Consider the following 15,071-nt stretch of genomic DNA (forward strand, 5'->3'; position numbering starts at 1 on the left):
ACATAAAGAAGTGTCAGGCGGCCAGACAGGACAATATATTTACATCCGGTAGGCGATCTGACATTCCAAAGAAGGACAATTTCAAGAAACCTGAGAAAACATCAGGACATGACTTGCCATGAATGCACCGCAAGCAGCGGCTGATATGAGTCAGTTCAATTTGATAAACATCCTTGAGAAATAAACGTAAGACAGAAAACGTTGACACACTGTTGAGAATAGCTAGTGAAGGCCCATCCATAGAGCAGTTTTATTTTGAAACTAAATGTTTGGACTACCAATAGAGACAGGAGGCTGCTAGTGTACAAAATATAATTACCAGTACACTTTCTCAAAGTGAACAATCGGTACAGAAATTAAACTCTGAGATTGGAGAAATGAAAGCACCTGATGACTATGAGGCAGAGGCAAATGGATCTTTCAATGAGAACATCTTGAAGTAATACCCTGTAAATTATGCAATACTTGTGATATAGAAGTTACATGGCAGATCTAAGTGTTTAGCACCCAGGAAATAAAGTTTGTTGTGAATGTTACAAGTAATAAAGAAAGCAGTTTGTTCCGTAAAAGTTGTTCGTAACTTGTTTTGCCATTTTTTGCTACAGTACTATAGCAGCTGATAGGACCCACCTGAGTATATTATTTGTGAATGTAACTGTCACTAAATATTCAACTGTCAGTTGTCCAAAATCACAAATGCCGAATACATGTAAATTTGGATGGCTAGTTCTGGCTAATCAATTTTGGTCCCAATTAGCCAGAATGACTAACAGGTAATTTTAGCCAGAGGAAACACTGGTCTTACATGCAAAAGTGTAAAAATTGGTTAGCAATGAAAAAATTTACCTCAGCTTTGTTTTCTGGATCAAATTTTACCACTAAGATATTAAATATGACAAAATTATGTTCACAGCCTTCAAAACTCTCTCACAACATATCCTGGGTTGGTGTAGGTCATTTAAGGTCACAAAAGAAAATTACCTAAAATATAAAATTTGGGGGTTTCCCAACACTTTGAGCAGAAAATTTATCTCATAACATCCCTCGGGACTTTTGTACCAAATTACAAAGCTATCAGACAAGTAATTTTGAGAACAAGTTTTCTTGACCAAAAATGACAAAATTGTCTTAAAAATACAAATTTGTATATTTCAGGACAATTTCCACATATCTAACTATTGTCATCTCTGGACATCTGTACACCAAATATAAAAGCTGTCTGTCCAGGGGCTTTAAAAAGAATATATCTTTTAAGATTTTTTGACCAAAAATGACAAAAATTGCCCCAAAACATTAATATTTCCAATTTTGTCGTAATTTCAACAATTAGAAGGGTAACACCCTTGCAAACATCCAATCCAAATTTGAGAGCAATTGGGCCAGAGCGGTTTCAGAGAAGAAGAAATTTTACTTAAAATGAGAAAAGTAACCACAACATTCAGCGAAAATACAAAATTCAAGATATCTTCACGATATTCATTAAACTGATTTTGATCAACCTTAGGAACCTGTATACCAAATATCAAAGCTATCAGATTAGTCATTTTTCAATAAAAAAAGTTTTGACCAAAAATTTGGAAAATTGCCCCAAAATTACAAATATTAAAATTTCAATTCAATTTGTATACACTTGACTGAGGTCATCCTGAGGAACATGTATACTAACTTTCAAAGCAATCAGATGAGTGGTTTCAGAGAAAAACATTTCTTGACTAAAAACTGAAAAAATTACCCTAAAAATAGAAACATGCAAATTTCATCCCAAATTTTGAACACCTACTTTAGAATGCCTAATAGGTATTAGAAGGGTAACACCCTTGCAAACATCCAATCCAAATTTGAGAGAAATTGGGCAAGCGGTTTCAGAGAAGAAATTTACTTAAAATGAGAAAACCAAAACATTCAGCAAAATACAAAATTCAAGATATCTTCACGATATTCATTAAACTGATTTTGATCAACCTTAGGAACCTGTATACCAAATATCAAAGCTATCAGATTAGTCATTTTTCAATAAAAAAAGTTTTGACCAAAAATTTGGAAAATTGCCCCAAAATTACAAATATTAAAATTTCAATTCAATTTGTATACACTTGACTGAGGTCATCCTGAGGAACATGTATACCAACTTTCAAAGCAATCAGATGAATGGTTTCAGAGAAAAACATTTTTTGACTAAAAACTGAAAAAATTACCCTAAAAATAGAAACATGCAAATTTCATCCCAAATTTTAAACACCTACTTTAGAAAGCCTAAAGGAACCTGCACACCAAGTTTCAACCCAATCTGACCAACAGTTACAGAGTTTTAGCAATTTGCAGGGTTTTTCCTTTTTTTCCCCCTCATTTGCATATTTTTGGCACTGACATCTTCATTTGAACAAATTCACATCTCCACCCCTAGGTGCACCTGTACACCAAATACTAAGACAGTAGGTGCTGCGGTTTAGCTGTTTTTGACGTGGACGGACATACATACATACATACATACATACATACATACATACATACATACATACATACATACAGACATGCAAATGGCATGCAAATGAACTGATTCAGCTTAAACGATCACCTCACATTGGTATACCAAATGTGAGCTAAAAACTCAATACCCTTTCTTTTGCCAACACGATGCAACTTATTCCCTTAGTTTCCTTGAAAATATTGCATATGGCTGTCAAAAATCTATGTTGACAAAATCACAAAATTGCTATCTCCTCTGCGGAAAAGGGGTTGATCTTCTCATTATTCACAGTGAGAAATTAGAGAATTATGATTATCAAAACTATGGTCCCAGAATTTTGAAATATGGACCGAGCTGTTCTGTGTACAGAAGAAATTTGCTTCAGTTCAGTGAGTGATCTCCGTGTGTATGGATCATGGAGAATTGTGGGTAGCCTCACTTACTGTGTTACGGTAGAATGTGCCTCGGGGACACAAATTTGGAATCTCAAAACTTTTAAAATTCATTTCTGATATATCACTCGTGGGGGTTCATTTTAAAGCTCTTGGTGTAAGAAACTTTTCACATGCTTAGTTTTTTGAAATTCGAAAATTTTACTTTTCTCCATATACATGTAGTGAACACAAGGATGGCGGCCATTTTGAATTTTAAATATCAGTAAATCTTGAGGTATTTGTTTCCCTTGTCCAAAAGTTTGCATGGTGACCTCCAATTGTTATTCTGGATTTTTATAAAGAATGGTTGAAAGATTCCTCAAGGAAAATTTGAGCAAAAGTTAAGTCTTTCACTTGCAAGGTGCGCACTACCTTTAGTAAATTTTTTGTTTTGCATCTGTGTGCTTAGGTTTTCTGAATTTTTACAGCTAAAACTTTTCTTAAACATTTTTCCGAGGTTGATGATATTATTTCACAAAACAAAGCTATGGCTTTTACATTGCAACACAATACTCCCTGAAAGCAGTCATACTACAATCATTGATCGTGTGGTGAAGTAAGATTTACAATATCCTCTGACAGGGGGAAACCTCTGGTTACAGGACTGAGCAAACTGTATGACATTTTGATCTTGTGATGAATTTTGGTGTATAGGCTTTATAAAATCATACAGGAATTATGTGTACCGGAGCAGCTGCATTGAAGAATCTAAATGGTGCTCAAGCATGCACACAAGAAGTACTATGTATACTTGTGTCGTTCTATTTGCCGTGTTTTGGTTGTACTTACGTTTCCTGTAGCTCCTGGTCTATACTGAGGCTCCTGGGGCTGCTGTGCTCGAAACTGGTGCATACGGGCGGTGTTTTGAGCGTTCTGTTGGGCCCTGACCTGGGCCTCCCTGTTCTGTTGGTTGGCATGGTGCCTGAGCAGGAGTTCCACCAGGTCGTTTTTCTCGGTGCAAGAATTGAGAGGCACATTGTTTGATATGAGGTACTGCCTCAAGTCTTTGATTTTTAGAGTCATCAACTCATTCCTACCGAAAGTGTCCGGGCTGCTGAGAATCCGACAAGTGTTGCATCTCTTCTCCGCGGCTCTCCTGTTTGGTTCTTTGGCCATGCATTTGGAGCAGAAGTATTTGTTGCATTCTTTGCAGAGATGCTGAAAAGAATATTTAGATGTTGTGAGATAAACTGAATGACCGACACGCACTCACTTATCAATAAAGCTGCTGCTCTCATTGCACACAGTCTCACTTTGCCATGTTCACATCACCATAAGTTGTTTACATCAATGAAGTAACTCTTGCAGAGCATGTGTCATTGCCAAAATTTTTGAATCACAAATCCGTCAACGTTACATACATGTATTTACATGTACATGTAACAAAGAACCAAAGTAATTGATGAATATCCCCCAAAAGAGCACACATGGTCAAGTAATCGCTGATGACAGTTGACACAGTCCCCGCTTGCACCATTAATTGACTTGCACATCATGCACACCACACTAAAATTAAAATGTCTGAGTGCCAAGTTTGAATGAAATTTGTTCAGGGCTAGTTAAGTTATGGTTCAAAAACATGAAAAAATCGCAACAAAATAGCCGCCCGGTGGCCATATTGGATCATATCGCGAAATAAATTGATGTGCATATATGCCACAGTACTTTATCTGTGTACCAACACTGAACGAAATCGGTTCAGGGATAGTTGAGTTATGGTTCAAAAACATGAAAAAAATCGCAAGGCGGCCATATTGGATCGTATCACGAAATAAATTGACGTGCATATATATGCACTAGTATTTTATCTCTGTACCAACATTGAATGAAATCTGTTCAGGGATAGTTGAGTTATGGGTCAAAAACATGAAAAATTAACAACAAAACGGCCACTCAGTGGCCATATTGAATCGTATCGCAAAATAAATTGTTGTGCATATGTATAGCACAGTACTTTATCCTTACACACAGTTTGAAGAAAATAGGCTCAGGGGTGACAGAGAAACAGCTGCTGACAGATGGACAGGATCCAGTGTAAGTCCCTCCTGGACTGTGTCCGCAGGGACTGAACACCTAGCCTGAGCAAAAACATACATCTACATGTATGTATTGTATGCACTTAGGCTGGGCTAAAACATACTTGCTCTTCACTAGTTGCAATTTCATCTATGCATAAAACTAACTATTAACCCTTTGAGAGCCGTAACTTTTCCCACCAAAATTTTAGTGCAACATTTTACCATTTTTTTTGAATTTTCCTATAATTTTGTTGATAATTTTGAACAAAATGGACATCACATTTCATGGGCTACAGTTTTTCATCAAAATTTTGGCAAAAATCTGAAAAAAATTGACTGGGGTATATTTTGTGAAGGCTACATAAATTGACTTTGGCACTCAAGGGGTTAGTAAATCACCTCCAATAATCTCATTTGCATTTTGATTCCAAATTCTTTCACATCCACTACATGTAGATTCATGTTTTAAAAATACTGTATGTAGGACACTTTGAATAAGCTGATTGCTTTTTTAGCATTTTGGGATTTTCATTGCAATCAGCAGGTTTTCAATTTAGCCACAATGACATCCTAATCATAGTAAATAAAGACAGCAGTTGAAATTAGCAGAATCTTAAATTACCAAACTGACACACTTGGATAAATTCACTTAAAATGGATGCTAGTTAAAAAGACATGTTTTACGGATATGGTGGGTAAGGATAATGTTTTACTGATACGATAGTCAAGGATCTATGGAGTGAAAAAGCGTACATGGGTGAAATAATTTTTGAAGCTATTAAACCACAAGTACATGTACCGGTATATTGTCCGAACAGTTTAATCTAAAGCTACATGTAATATATTGGAGCTGAACACAGATTTAATTCATCACCATTCACACGATCAGAGCGCTTTAATGATCACATAAACAGACAACTATGCACTAATGAATCCTGAGGACTGCCCTTTAAAGAATGCCACGGTTACCATGGCATCTGTTTCCATGGCAACATGCTGGGGATTGTAATAATAGGAACCCTAGAGCTTTTCCATTCACACTGTAAGACTTTAATTGACTGCAACAGATTTATACAAATCCATACACACTGAAACCCATTTCACATACTCAGATACTCTGAACTCCTCTAACAGCCTTTGCACAGAGAATTTCCTCACATGAACAAACATCCAAGAAATACACAATAATATTTGTCACTCTATTTCATACTATGTACAAGATGCATACTTGGACTGGAAAAACTTGACAAGGCCTCCCACCTGCATATTCATGAAGCATAAAAATTCTTACTTAAATAGCAGATGAAATAAAAATAAACAACATGAATATTTTATCATACAATGTTTCCCCCCGGAAATTTGATAAAATTCAGTATACGGTATGTGCATATGTTATATTTCTTTATTTCATTGATGAGTAAAGCATACATAATTCTGTTTGAAGATGACGAGAAATTGATATTTGATGGCAGAATGAGATTTTTCACGTCGTTGACAGCAATGAAAAGGAAATCAAATTGAAAATTGGAAATTCGATGACTACAGGATCGTACTGGATATCATATTGTGTTTTACATTCAATACGACAACCCCTAAGTGGTACCTCCTATGGCACTCCATTGGATCTGTTATTCCCATCAGTCCTTTCAGCAAACTCCGGCAAGAAAGAACACTCGACAGCCTCCTTCCCAACGTTCAATTAAAATCAGTACATTCACTCGCTGCTTTTGAAAAACTCCCATTAACACTATGACATTTGTACCGTCGGGCGACCTCCCAACCGCACAAAGTCGAGAACCAATATCTTTTCCCCAATCACCCGGAGAAAATTGATTGGTGATTGTATACAATACACAATGAACACTGATATCCTTCAGCTGTCACAATACAGTGGGGGCCCATGATTATTGCGAGTGATAATGGTAATGTGTCTAAGTGAATTATATACGCTGCCCTGTGTTTGTTTTTTCCTTTGGTGAATTTATCCTCACTCGGGTATGAAAAATACATTACACAAAAAAGCCCTGATACCATCTACGATGCGTGCACAACACAGTTGAGAAAATACGCGTACAGTCGTGATGGTGACTGGGGCATCACTATCAAATAACAAAAAATCCTAGTGCAATTTCTTTTTTCTTTGTTTTCTAAATAATTTATTGTTTACTTTACCAAACGTCACCGGAAAGGTCAAAAGAGCATCATTTTGACATTTTATGAAAGAAGCAGGTTTACAATACTCAAAGAATGAACCTTCATATAAATGTAAACCATAGTACTATTTGTAAGAAAAGCGGCAATTTTTATCTCTGACATTTCATTCTAGAATTCTGACTTCAGTTCTTCACAGATGAAATCAAATGTGACCAATCAGGCTTACCTCACTTTATGGAACAGCAAGGGTAAATATTTGAAATTAATTTTAAAATGTTGAATTTAATGATTTAAACATTAAAAACCCTACGTCATAAGAATAAAAATTTAGATGTTTATACGAGAGTTTGTAACAGTATCAAAGTGAATATCTTGCTTGTCCTACGAATAGCCATGTAATGTGTATGTATGATTGATATTTTCCACAATACGGTAATATCAATTTTATCACCTGAGGACTGCTTTTGAACATTACAAAATCAATCAGGTCTATACGGCATACATACATGTGCATGTTCATATTGTTTTCACTTTCCGTTGGCATTGATTGTGACCGACAATTTTTCCCCATCTTGTGAAAGACACACTCTCAGTAACTGATGATGAGAACAGTCAAGAGGGATCAAAGTCTGGGGATACAACCATTGAAGGAAAGCGTAGATGCAGAACTACACAGATACCAGATGGTCAACTCATGAGATGAGCTCACTCAGAGTCACGCACTGCAAAACAGATTTCCACTTTCAATATCAGTTCCTGTAGCTGGATAAAAGTGGTAAATAATTTATGAAAGTAAACTTTTATATGTCTTGTTCCAGGGTGAAATGTGAGACATACACGAAACATAAACGTACTCTCCAAAAGACTCATTTTACCTATCAGATAAGTCAATGTGTTGACTAAAATTATAGTTCATGCACCTCGGGGACAGAAATTCAAACTCTCCTTTTTGACCTACCACTTGTTGGCACTCATTTGAAACTCATGGAGTAAATACATGAAAAATTTTCGCTGCCTGAAGTTTTTCAAAAAATCAAAAAGTTTATTTTTTCCCATACAGTTAGCAAAGGAATGGCTGTCACTTTGAATTTAAAATATCCCTAAATTTCAGGTAATTTTTTTCCGTAGTACCAAAATACGCATGGTGAACCCCGATTTTCATTCTTGATTTTGAAAGAGAATGGCTTAAAGTTTCCTTAAGAAAAGTTTGAGCAAAAGTTCAAGTCTTTCCATGTCTACATGCGTATTACCTTCGGGAAGAGTGCACCATTGAGATAAACGTGTTTTTGGATGGTCAAATTTTTACAATACTTAGCCGTTTTGATATTTGTGTGTAGACACATTTTGCAGTTGTGGAACAACTAAAGTTTTGATTGTCTTGTATTTGTACACAACTAAATATTTAGTTTTCTCTTACACAAAGTTAACATACAACAGTATGGATACTGTATAGCAGCCACTTTAAATTTCAAATATCAGGAAATTTTAGTTAATTTTGTTTCTCATTTAATTTTGTTTCTCATAAAGCGCCCATTACCGAACAGTGACCCCTTTGTTTTATTCTTGACTAGGAAAGAAAACAGTACCCCAAGACTTTAGCCATAAGAATAAAACAAAGGTAACTGACAGAAATTAGTCACGAAGGCACCTGATCATGGTTGATCACAAATACCAGAAACATTATACGATGGCACAATGCATAAATCACAATTCTTTTGTTTTCACATTTTATTTTGCAATACGTGCACTGTAATTTTTATCAATGCAGTAACTGGTAGCCAACGTGGTTAATTTCTTTTGCGCCCTTCATTCAGTATAATTGCACTGTGATATTTCCAGCTGCCGAACAATGCATGTGAGGATACACATCTGTGTACCACAAAATTAGAAGCTGGGATGTGAGAGTCCGGGGATGCTCACAGCTGTCCCTTTTCCTGTCTTTTACAAGGAAACTTCCTCTCACTCAATGGTTTTCTTGTTAGATTGTGGCTGCAGCTCTCTGACCAAACAATCTGCTGATGTCACAAGTCTTAAGGATCATTCACTGTACCGGTAGTACATGTACCTCAGAACGTTCAATCATTGTCTGATTTGAAAGGGCAACTGCAGCTAGGAAACCTAAATTAATGAGTACTAGGTATATAAGAATCAGTGTTCGCGGTGACTTTTTTCTCCTCGCGTACGTCATACGCATTAGTCTGCTAAAATTGCGTAATGGCTGGATTTGAGTGCGTAATTTCACTTCCGCACTCGATTGATGAAAAAACTGACTGCAAAATACAATGTGCCGTTGAATAAACCTACACAACATATTCGGATTGTACGATGTATCATTATTTTAATGTAAACAGTTTAACAAACAACTTGAACAATGTTGAAACATAACAGCGAAGGTTAGACATGCGACCGTCAAAACACATCGGGCAACCCAAAAGTTAGAGTTATGGCAGCTTATCCAGACGGTTTCTGGACGTTTCGGCACCAAGTCGTTTCGGCCCAAGACGTTTCGGCCTTCGAATTTCAGGCCCTTTGTCCGACGTTTCGGCACCGCAACCCTAGACGTTTCGGCACCGCTGAAGGCTACCTGTGGGAACTAGTGCTGGAGCGTAATCTTACAAATCAAAGTTCTAAAAAGTACAGTGTCAACTAACATTCACGTACATGCTTTAATATTTGTGGAGAACATGGGAAGAGACCGTAAGAAAAAACTTCATATCATTTTCAAATCTGTGACACAAGTTTATCGATATCAATAGCCGCCGACACGGCAAAAGTTTGAAAGCGGTGACGAAACAGCACGGCAAAATTCACATAAAATGCACATAAAGTACTGGTCAGAACGCAAAGGTCACGCTTACGAATATGACGGATCAGTCAATTACTGAATAGTTTGAAAAAAAAATCGAAACACAGATGCCGAAACGTCTTGGGTTGCAGTGCCGAAGTGACTTGGGCCGGAAATTGAGAGGCCGAAACGACTTGGGCCGAAACGACTTGGTGCCTGAACGACCAGTTACCATCCAGACACTTCTGCAGTGTTCAAAATTTATCGGGATTCCGACGAGCTCTACCGATGAATCATTTTTTTCACGGACTCGTAGAGCAAAGTTGAAAGAAAACAGATTTGTCTGCTTCGATGCCATGCTGCATGTGCGCTTGATCAAAATTTGGGAACAGCGAGACGCGAACATAATGCACGGTTGGCACTTATATAATTTGTCGCAACATTTCTGTCAATCACTCACTTTCAGAAACTATCGTTCGCCTGAAAATTAGCAATGTAATTTATAGGCACAGCTGACATGATAACGTGCCTAACGTGATAACGTGTGGACTACGATGCCGATTTTTCAGACAACGCCCAGAGAATCCGAAACTTTCCACACAAAATGAGTGATTGACAGAAATGTGTTGCAACAAATTTCGTCTGGTTGTCGCCTAAGCTTAGTCGTGGAGAGTGCTTTCGGTGTTATTCTTTGCGTATAGAAAACGCATTACGATGAGAAAAGAAACAATGCGTAAGAGAGTCAATTTCAATGCGTAAATACGCACGATTTTTGCGTAAACGCGAACTCTGAAGAATTTCAACACTGTACAATTAATTATAAATCATGTTTATCAAATAGAATAAAGTGAGAAACACTGGCAGTACTGAAATGTCTCACGATTGCCATGATTTACGCGATGGTTCTACTCCCGAATAAAAAGGATGCGATATCTTCTACAGACTCAGTATGTACAAAAGATCATGTGATGGCGGTACAAACAAACCCACTTGTTCATACACGTATGGAAATACACCCACTGGTATTTCTACATGTATGCACATTTCTGCACATGGGTTTGTTTGTACCATGATCCATTCAAATTCTGGTTTTAACCTATTAGAACCATGTACACCCTCACTTCAAATTCACAATTCAAGGTAATTGTATATGTTTTATTGGTCTGTTTTTTTTTTGCATCTCACTATGGGGTCAATATTTGCTGGACCTACATCAGCGGTGGGGAGGTGTTGATGCACACGCACAAGGTGGTGACCTTGAACCTGGGCAAGATTTTGAGAAGACAACGGGTATTTAAGTCAGAGAAGTCATCAACCTTGAATCAAGAGGTCATTGACCTTAACATTCAGACGATAAGACATGTAATTGCCGCTTTGTAATATTTTTTTGTATCATCAAATATGTATTTTAAAGAGCCAGAAGTTGAACTTTTGAGGAGTTTGTGTTCACTATCTTTTCTATAATATCAACCTTAGTTTCTTGTTTACTCCCTAAATCATGTTGAGATACACAGTATTCAGCTCGTCAGCTCACCTCATACATGCATAAACCGCATTATTATTGTTGACAAGTGAATTCTTGTGCGGAACAGAATTCAAAACGTAAACAGTAATAGTGCATTTCACACATATGGGCATCTGCAATAAAGTTAAGCTGAGTTGTCAGTTGATACCAGATAATACATGTACATGATAATTGTAAACTGTGCCTTTGTTTTAATTTGCCTTGTTTTGCAGAGTGGTAGAGAAGCATTCATTAGAGAAACTAAACATGTACCGAATACTTTCAATGTGAATAAATTAAAAGAGATCAAAAAAACAGATGTATTACAAAGATGAAAACAACACGGACTACCGGTACTCCATTGAAGCACTTGATGAAGCACATAATGCACCACTGACAAACAAGGAAGTTCTCAATTGCCTATTTCTATTCCTCAATTGCCTTTTTTCTATTCCTCAATAGCCTATTTCTATTCCTCAATTGCCTATTTCTATTCCTCAATTGCCTTTTTTCTATTCCTCAATTGCCTATTTCAATTCCTCAATTGCCTTTTTCTTTTTCTAAATTGCCTATTTCTATTCCTCAATTGCCTTTTTTCTATTCCTAAGTTACCTATTTCTATTCCTCAATTGCCTTTTTTCTATTCCTAAATTGCCTATTTCTATTCCTCAATTGCCTTTTTTCTATTCCTCAATTGCCTACTTATATTCCTCAATTGCCTTTTTTCTATTCCTCAATTGCCTACTTATATTCCTCAATTGCCTATTTCTATTCCTCAATTGCCTATTTCTATTCCTCAATTGCCTTTTTTCTATTCCTCAATTGCCTATTTCTATCCTAAATTGCATATTTCTATTCCTCAATTGCCTTTTTTCTATTCCTAAATTGTCTATTTCTATTCCTCAGTTTCCTTTTTCTATTGTCAATGAAAACAACCGTCATCCTGGGGAATACTTTCTGTAAACTAAACTTTACTCAAAAGTTCTTCATAAATAAATTGAAAACATCAGCTTTGGAAACAATGAAACTAAGGCTGTATTTATAAGTACTGTAATGCACTAGAAGGTACCGTAGTATTGTGGAAAGAGTGATTCTCAAGCGAAATGTAAGCTTTAGGGTATCTGGGTGTTGCACCAGCAATGCTATAATCACTGTCTCACTGGCAGAACAGCATGAAACACGAAAGTATGAGCATTTTCTCGTTTAAAAGAGGAAAATAAATATGTCCAAGCTTTTTCTTTGGGATCTGAGAATTGTCTGAGTTGATAACAAACTGCTGGTTCTGAGTAAAACTACACCAAATGTGAATAAAGATCCTATAAACACATCATTGTCTATAATACTCACAATTCATGCCCCGTCTGACTGAATCATGGCCTCCAAGTTTCACGAAGGTGAATCAATATTTTGACACATTGAAAAGAAAGCCATGATGTACATGTAAAACTATGACTGACAGTAAGATGTCAATTGGCAGGTGTATATCAGTGAGGGGAGGGGAGGGAAGGCAAGGTTGTGAGGGTATAGGGGTACAGAGTACTGTTATTTTCGGTGTTGGTGGCGGTATCAAGAGTTTAACAAGACACTGTGTTCTAATAGCACAACATGAATACTGGAATTTATACCACACCCCACAGCTAATGAAGTCGTGATTTTCTGTGTCAACATTCAATTCACAGATGTACCGGTACCTGTATGCTATTGTGTTTTCCATGCCCTGATACATGTAGATTACAAGACAGCTTTGTACAACATTACAATGGGCACACTATCCAAGTGCACCCATCCCTCTACCAACCAAAGCATAAGAAAAGTATTTGTGAGAAATTCTATGCATTACACGGCCAGTAACTCTAACCGTTGATGATTTTTTTTCACCACTTTTTTTTTCATGTCAACCATAATTTCTTGTTCTGCTCTCCAAAGCATGTTGAAATATACAGTATTCAGTTTGTCAACTCAGCCTGTACACACCTGTAATGACTACATTGTTTATGTCGACAAGTGAATTCTGGTCGGGACTAGAATGCAAATGTAAACAATAACAGTGAATTTTACACTGTACAGAACCTGAGTTGATGAGCTAAACAGTTTTGAGTAGACAAGCAGTGTTCCCGCTAAGGCTTATTTGTGCGCTACTTCATGTTTTGTGCAACTTAAGTCTCAGTCACTTCAATCGGTATTAGTTTTGGAAACAATAACCCAGGGCGAAATGTGCGATCTAAGCATAGATTTTACTTCCGGGTTTCGAGTTTAGCGCCTGTTGGTGGCGCAGTTGCCACCAATGTTCATTGTACGTTGTGACGTACCTCAATAAATTAGCATAGACATGAACGGACCCAGCTGTGGGGCAATCAGGCGTATCTCAAGTTGCGCACCCTCTCAAAACCTTGGAGGGAACACTAGACAAGCTCAATTTCTCAGTACAACAACATCCTGCAGTTGACAAACAAAATAATAAAAGTAATGAAATCACATCTCAACCCCTCGGTCTACCTGTACACCAAATACTAAGATGGTAGGTGTGGCAGTTTGGGAGCTTTTGCGTGTGACGGACATACATCCACACATACATACATACATACATACAGACGCCCGACTCACCATTTAAGCTCTTTTTGGTTATACACATACCAAATATGAGCTAAAAATCATCTTAAGAGTTACCGTCCCTTCAATACAGAAGAAATGTTATATGTTTTGACCTTACCTTTCTCTTGAAGAAGGTAAAGTTTGTAGAACACGTGTCACATGCCATGATTTCAGCATTGGGTTGTCCACCTCTACTGGTGTACGCTGGAGATTGGTACTGGCCCTGGGGGCTGCTGTGATAGTTACCGGGTGGCGGCGGCTGCTGCGGCTGGGGCTGCTGGCTTTTCACTACGCCCGAACCCATGGACTACTTCCTGGTGCTACAACTCATCTGTGGAGAGCGCAGAAAAATACACTGTACAGGCACTGTACTGTACTGTACTGTATTGTACGGAAACAGCAAATACAGTTCACCCATGTGTCTTCAGCATTCCCTCTCAAATCTGATGTGAAATCCATAATAGTGGGAAAAAAGCTAAAATATCAAAGGTTGGAGTTTGTATAATAATGTGTTACATATTTCCTTTGAGGCACTTCATTACAAGACTTCCATTGCATTTCTGTAATGTCATACATGAACACACAGTCACTGTAGCATATACATGTACATGTACGTGATGCAATATACATTACTACAATGAAAAGAAAATAATCATATTTTCAAACGATACTATGTATCTAGTGATAGAACTGAGCTGATGAGACATTATTCACACATGTATTCAATTTCCCATACACTAAAGCATTGTCTATTAGCAAACAAACTTTCACAGAGCAGAATGACGCGACGAAACAACCGGGTCCTGAAACCCCTATGTGGAAGTTGCGTATATGTATATCCCAGACCTCAATTTCTTTTATAAACTCATTTGCTTTTAACAAGACAGGAAATAGGGAGTGAAAGGTATACATGTACGCAAATGCAAAGCACAAATTTCAGGTATTCATATCACATTGTAACTTACGGTAACGTAAGTCTCCTACATCTCATCGCTGAAATGAAACCAACAGACAAGTATCCCACTTTTGGTAAATATACATGTACAGAGATTTTCTGCATTTTTCTTGGGAAAGAAGGATGCTTTGAACATGTACAGATCTTTACAGAAAGAGTGCC

At 37.2% G+C, this 15,071-nt stretch overlaps 1 protein-coding gene across 6 annotated transcripts in view; it reads right to left on the reverse strand.

Annotated features, from left to right (window-relative positions):
* Window positions 1–15,071, reverse strand: part of LOC139145496 (E3 ubiquitin-protein ligase RNF34-like) — a 39,601-nt gene that overhangs the window by 13,380 nt on the left and 11,150 nt on the right. For all 6 annotated transcript variants that reach the window (XM_070716712.1, XM_070716713.1, XM_070716714.1 and 3 more), the window contains 2 exons: window positions 14,073–14,285; window positions 3,691–4,059 (listed from right to left, as the gene is read on the reverse strand). In XM_070716712.1, the coding sequence (XP_070572813.1) occupies window positions 3,691–4,059; window positions 14,073–14,258 (555 nt within the window). In that variant the 5' untranslated portion in view covers window positions 14,259–14,285. The remainder of the gene's footprint in view (window positions 1–3,690; window positions 4,060–14,072; window positions 14,286–15,071) is intronic.

Source organism: Ptychodera flava, chromosome 12 (assembly GCF_041260155.1).
Source record: "Ptychodera flava strain L36383 chromosome 12, AS_Pfla_20210202, whole genome shotgun sequence".
In the NCBI taxonomy this organism is placed as follows: domain Eukaryota; kingdom Metazoa; phylum Hemichordata; class Enteropneusta; family Ptychoderidae; genus Ptychodera; species Ptychodera flava.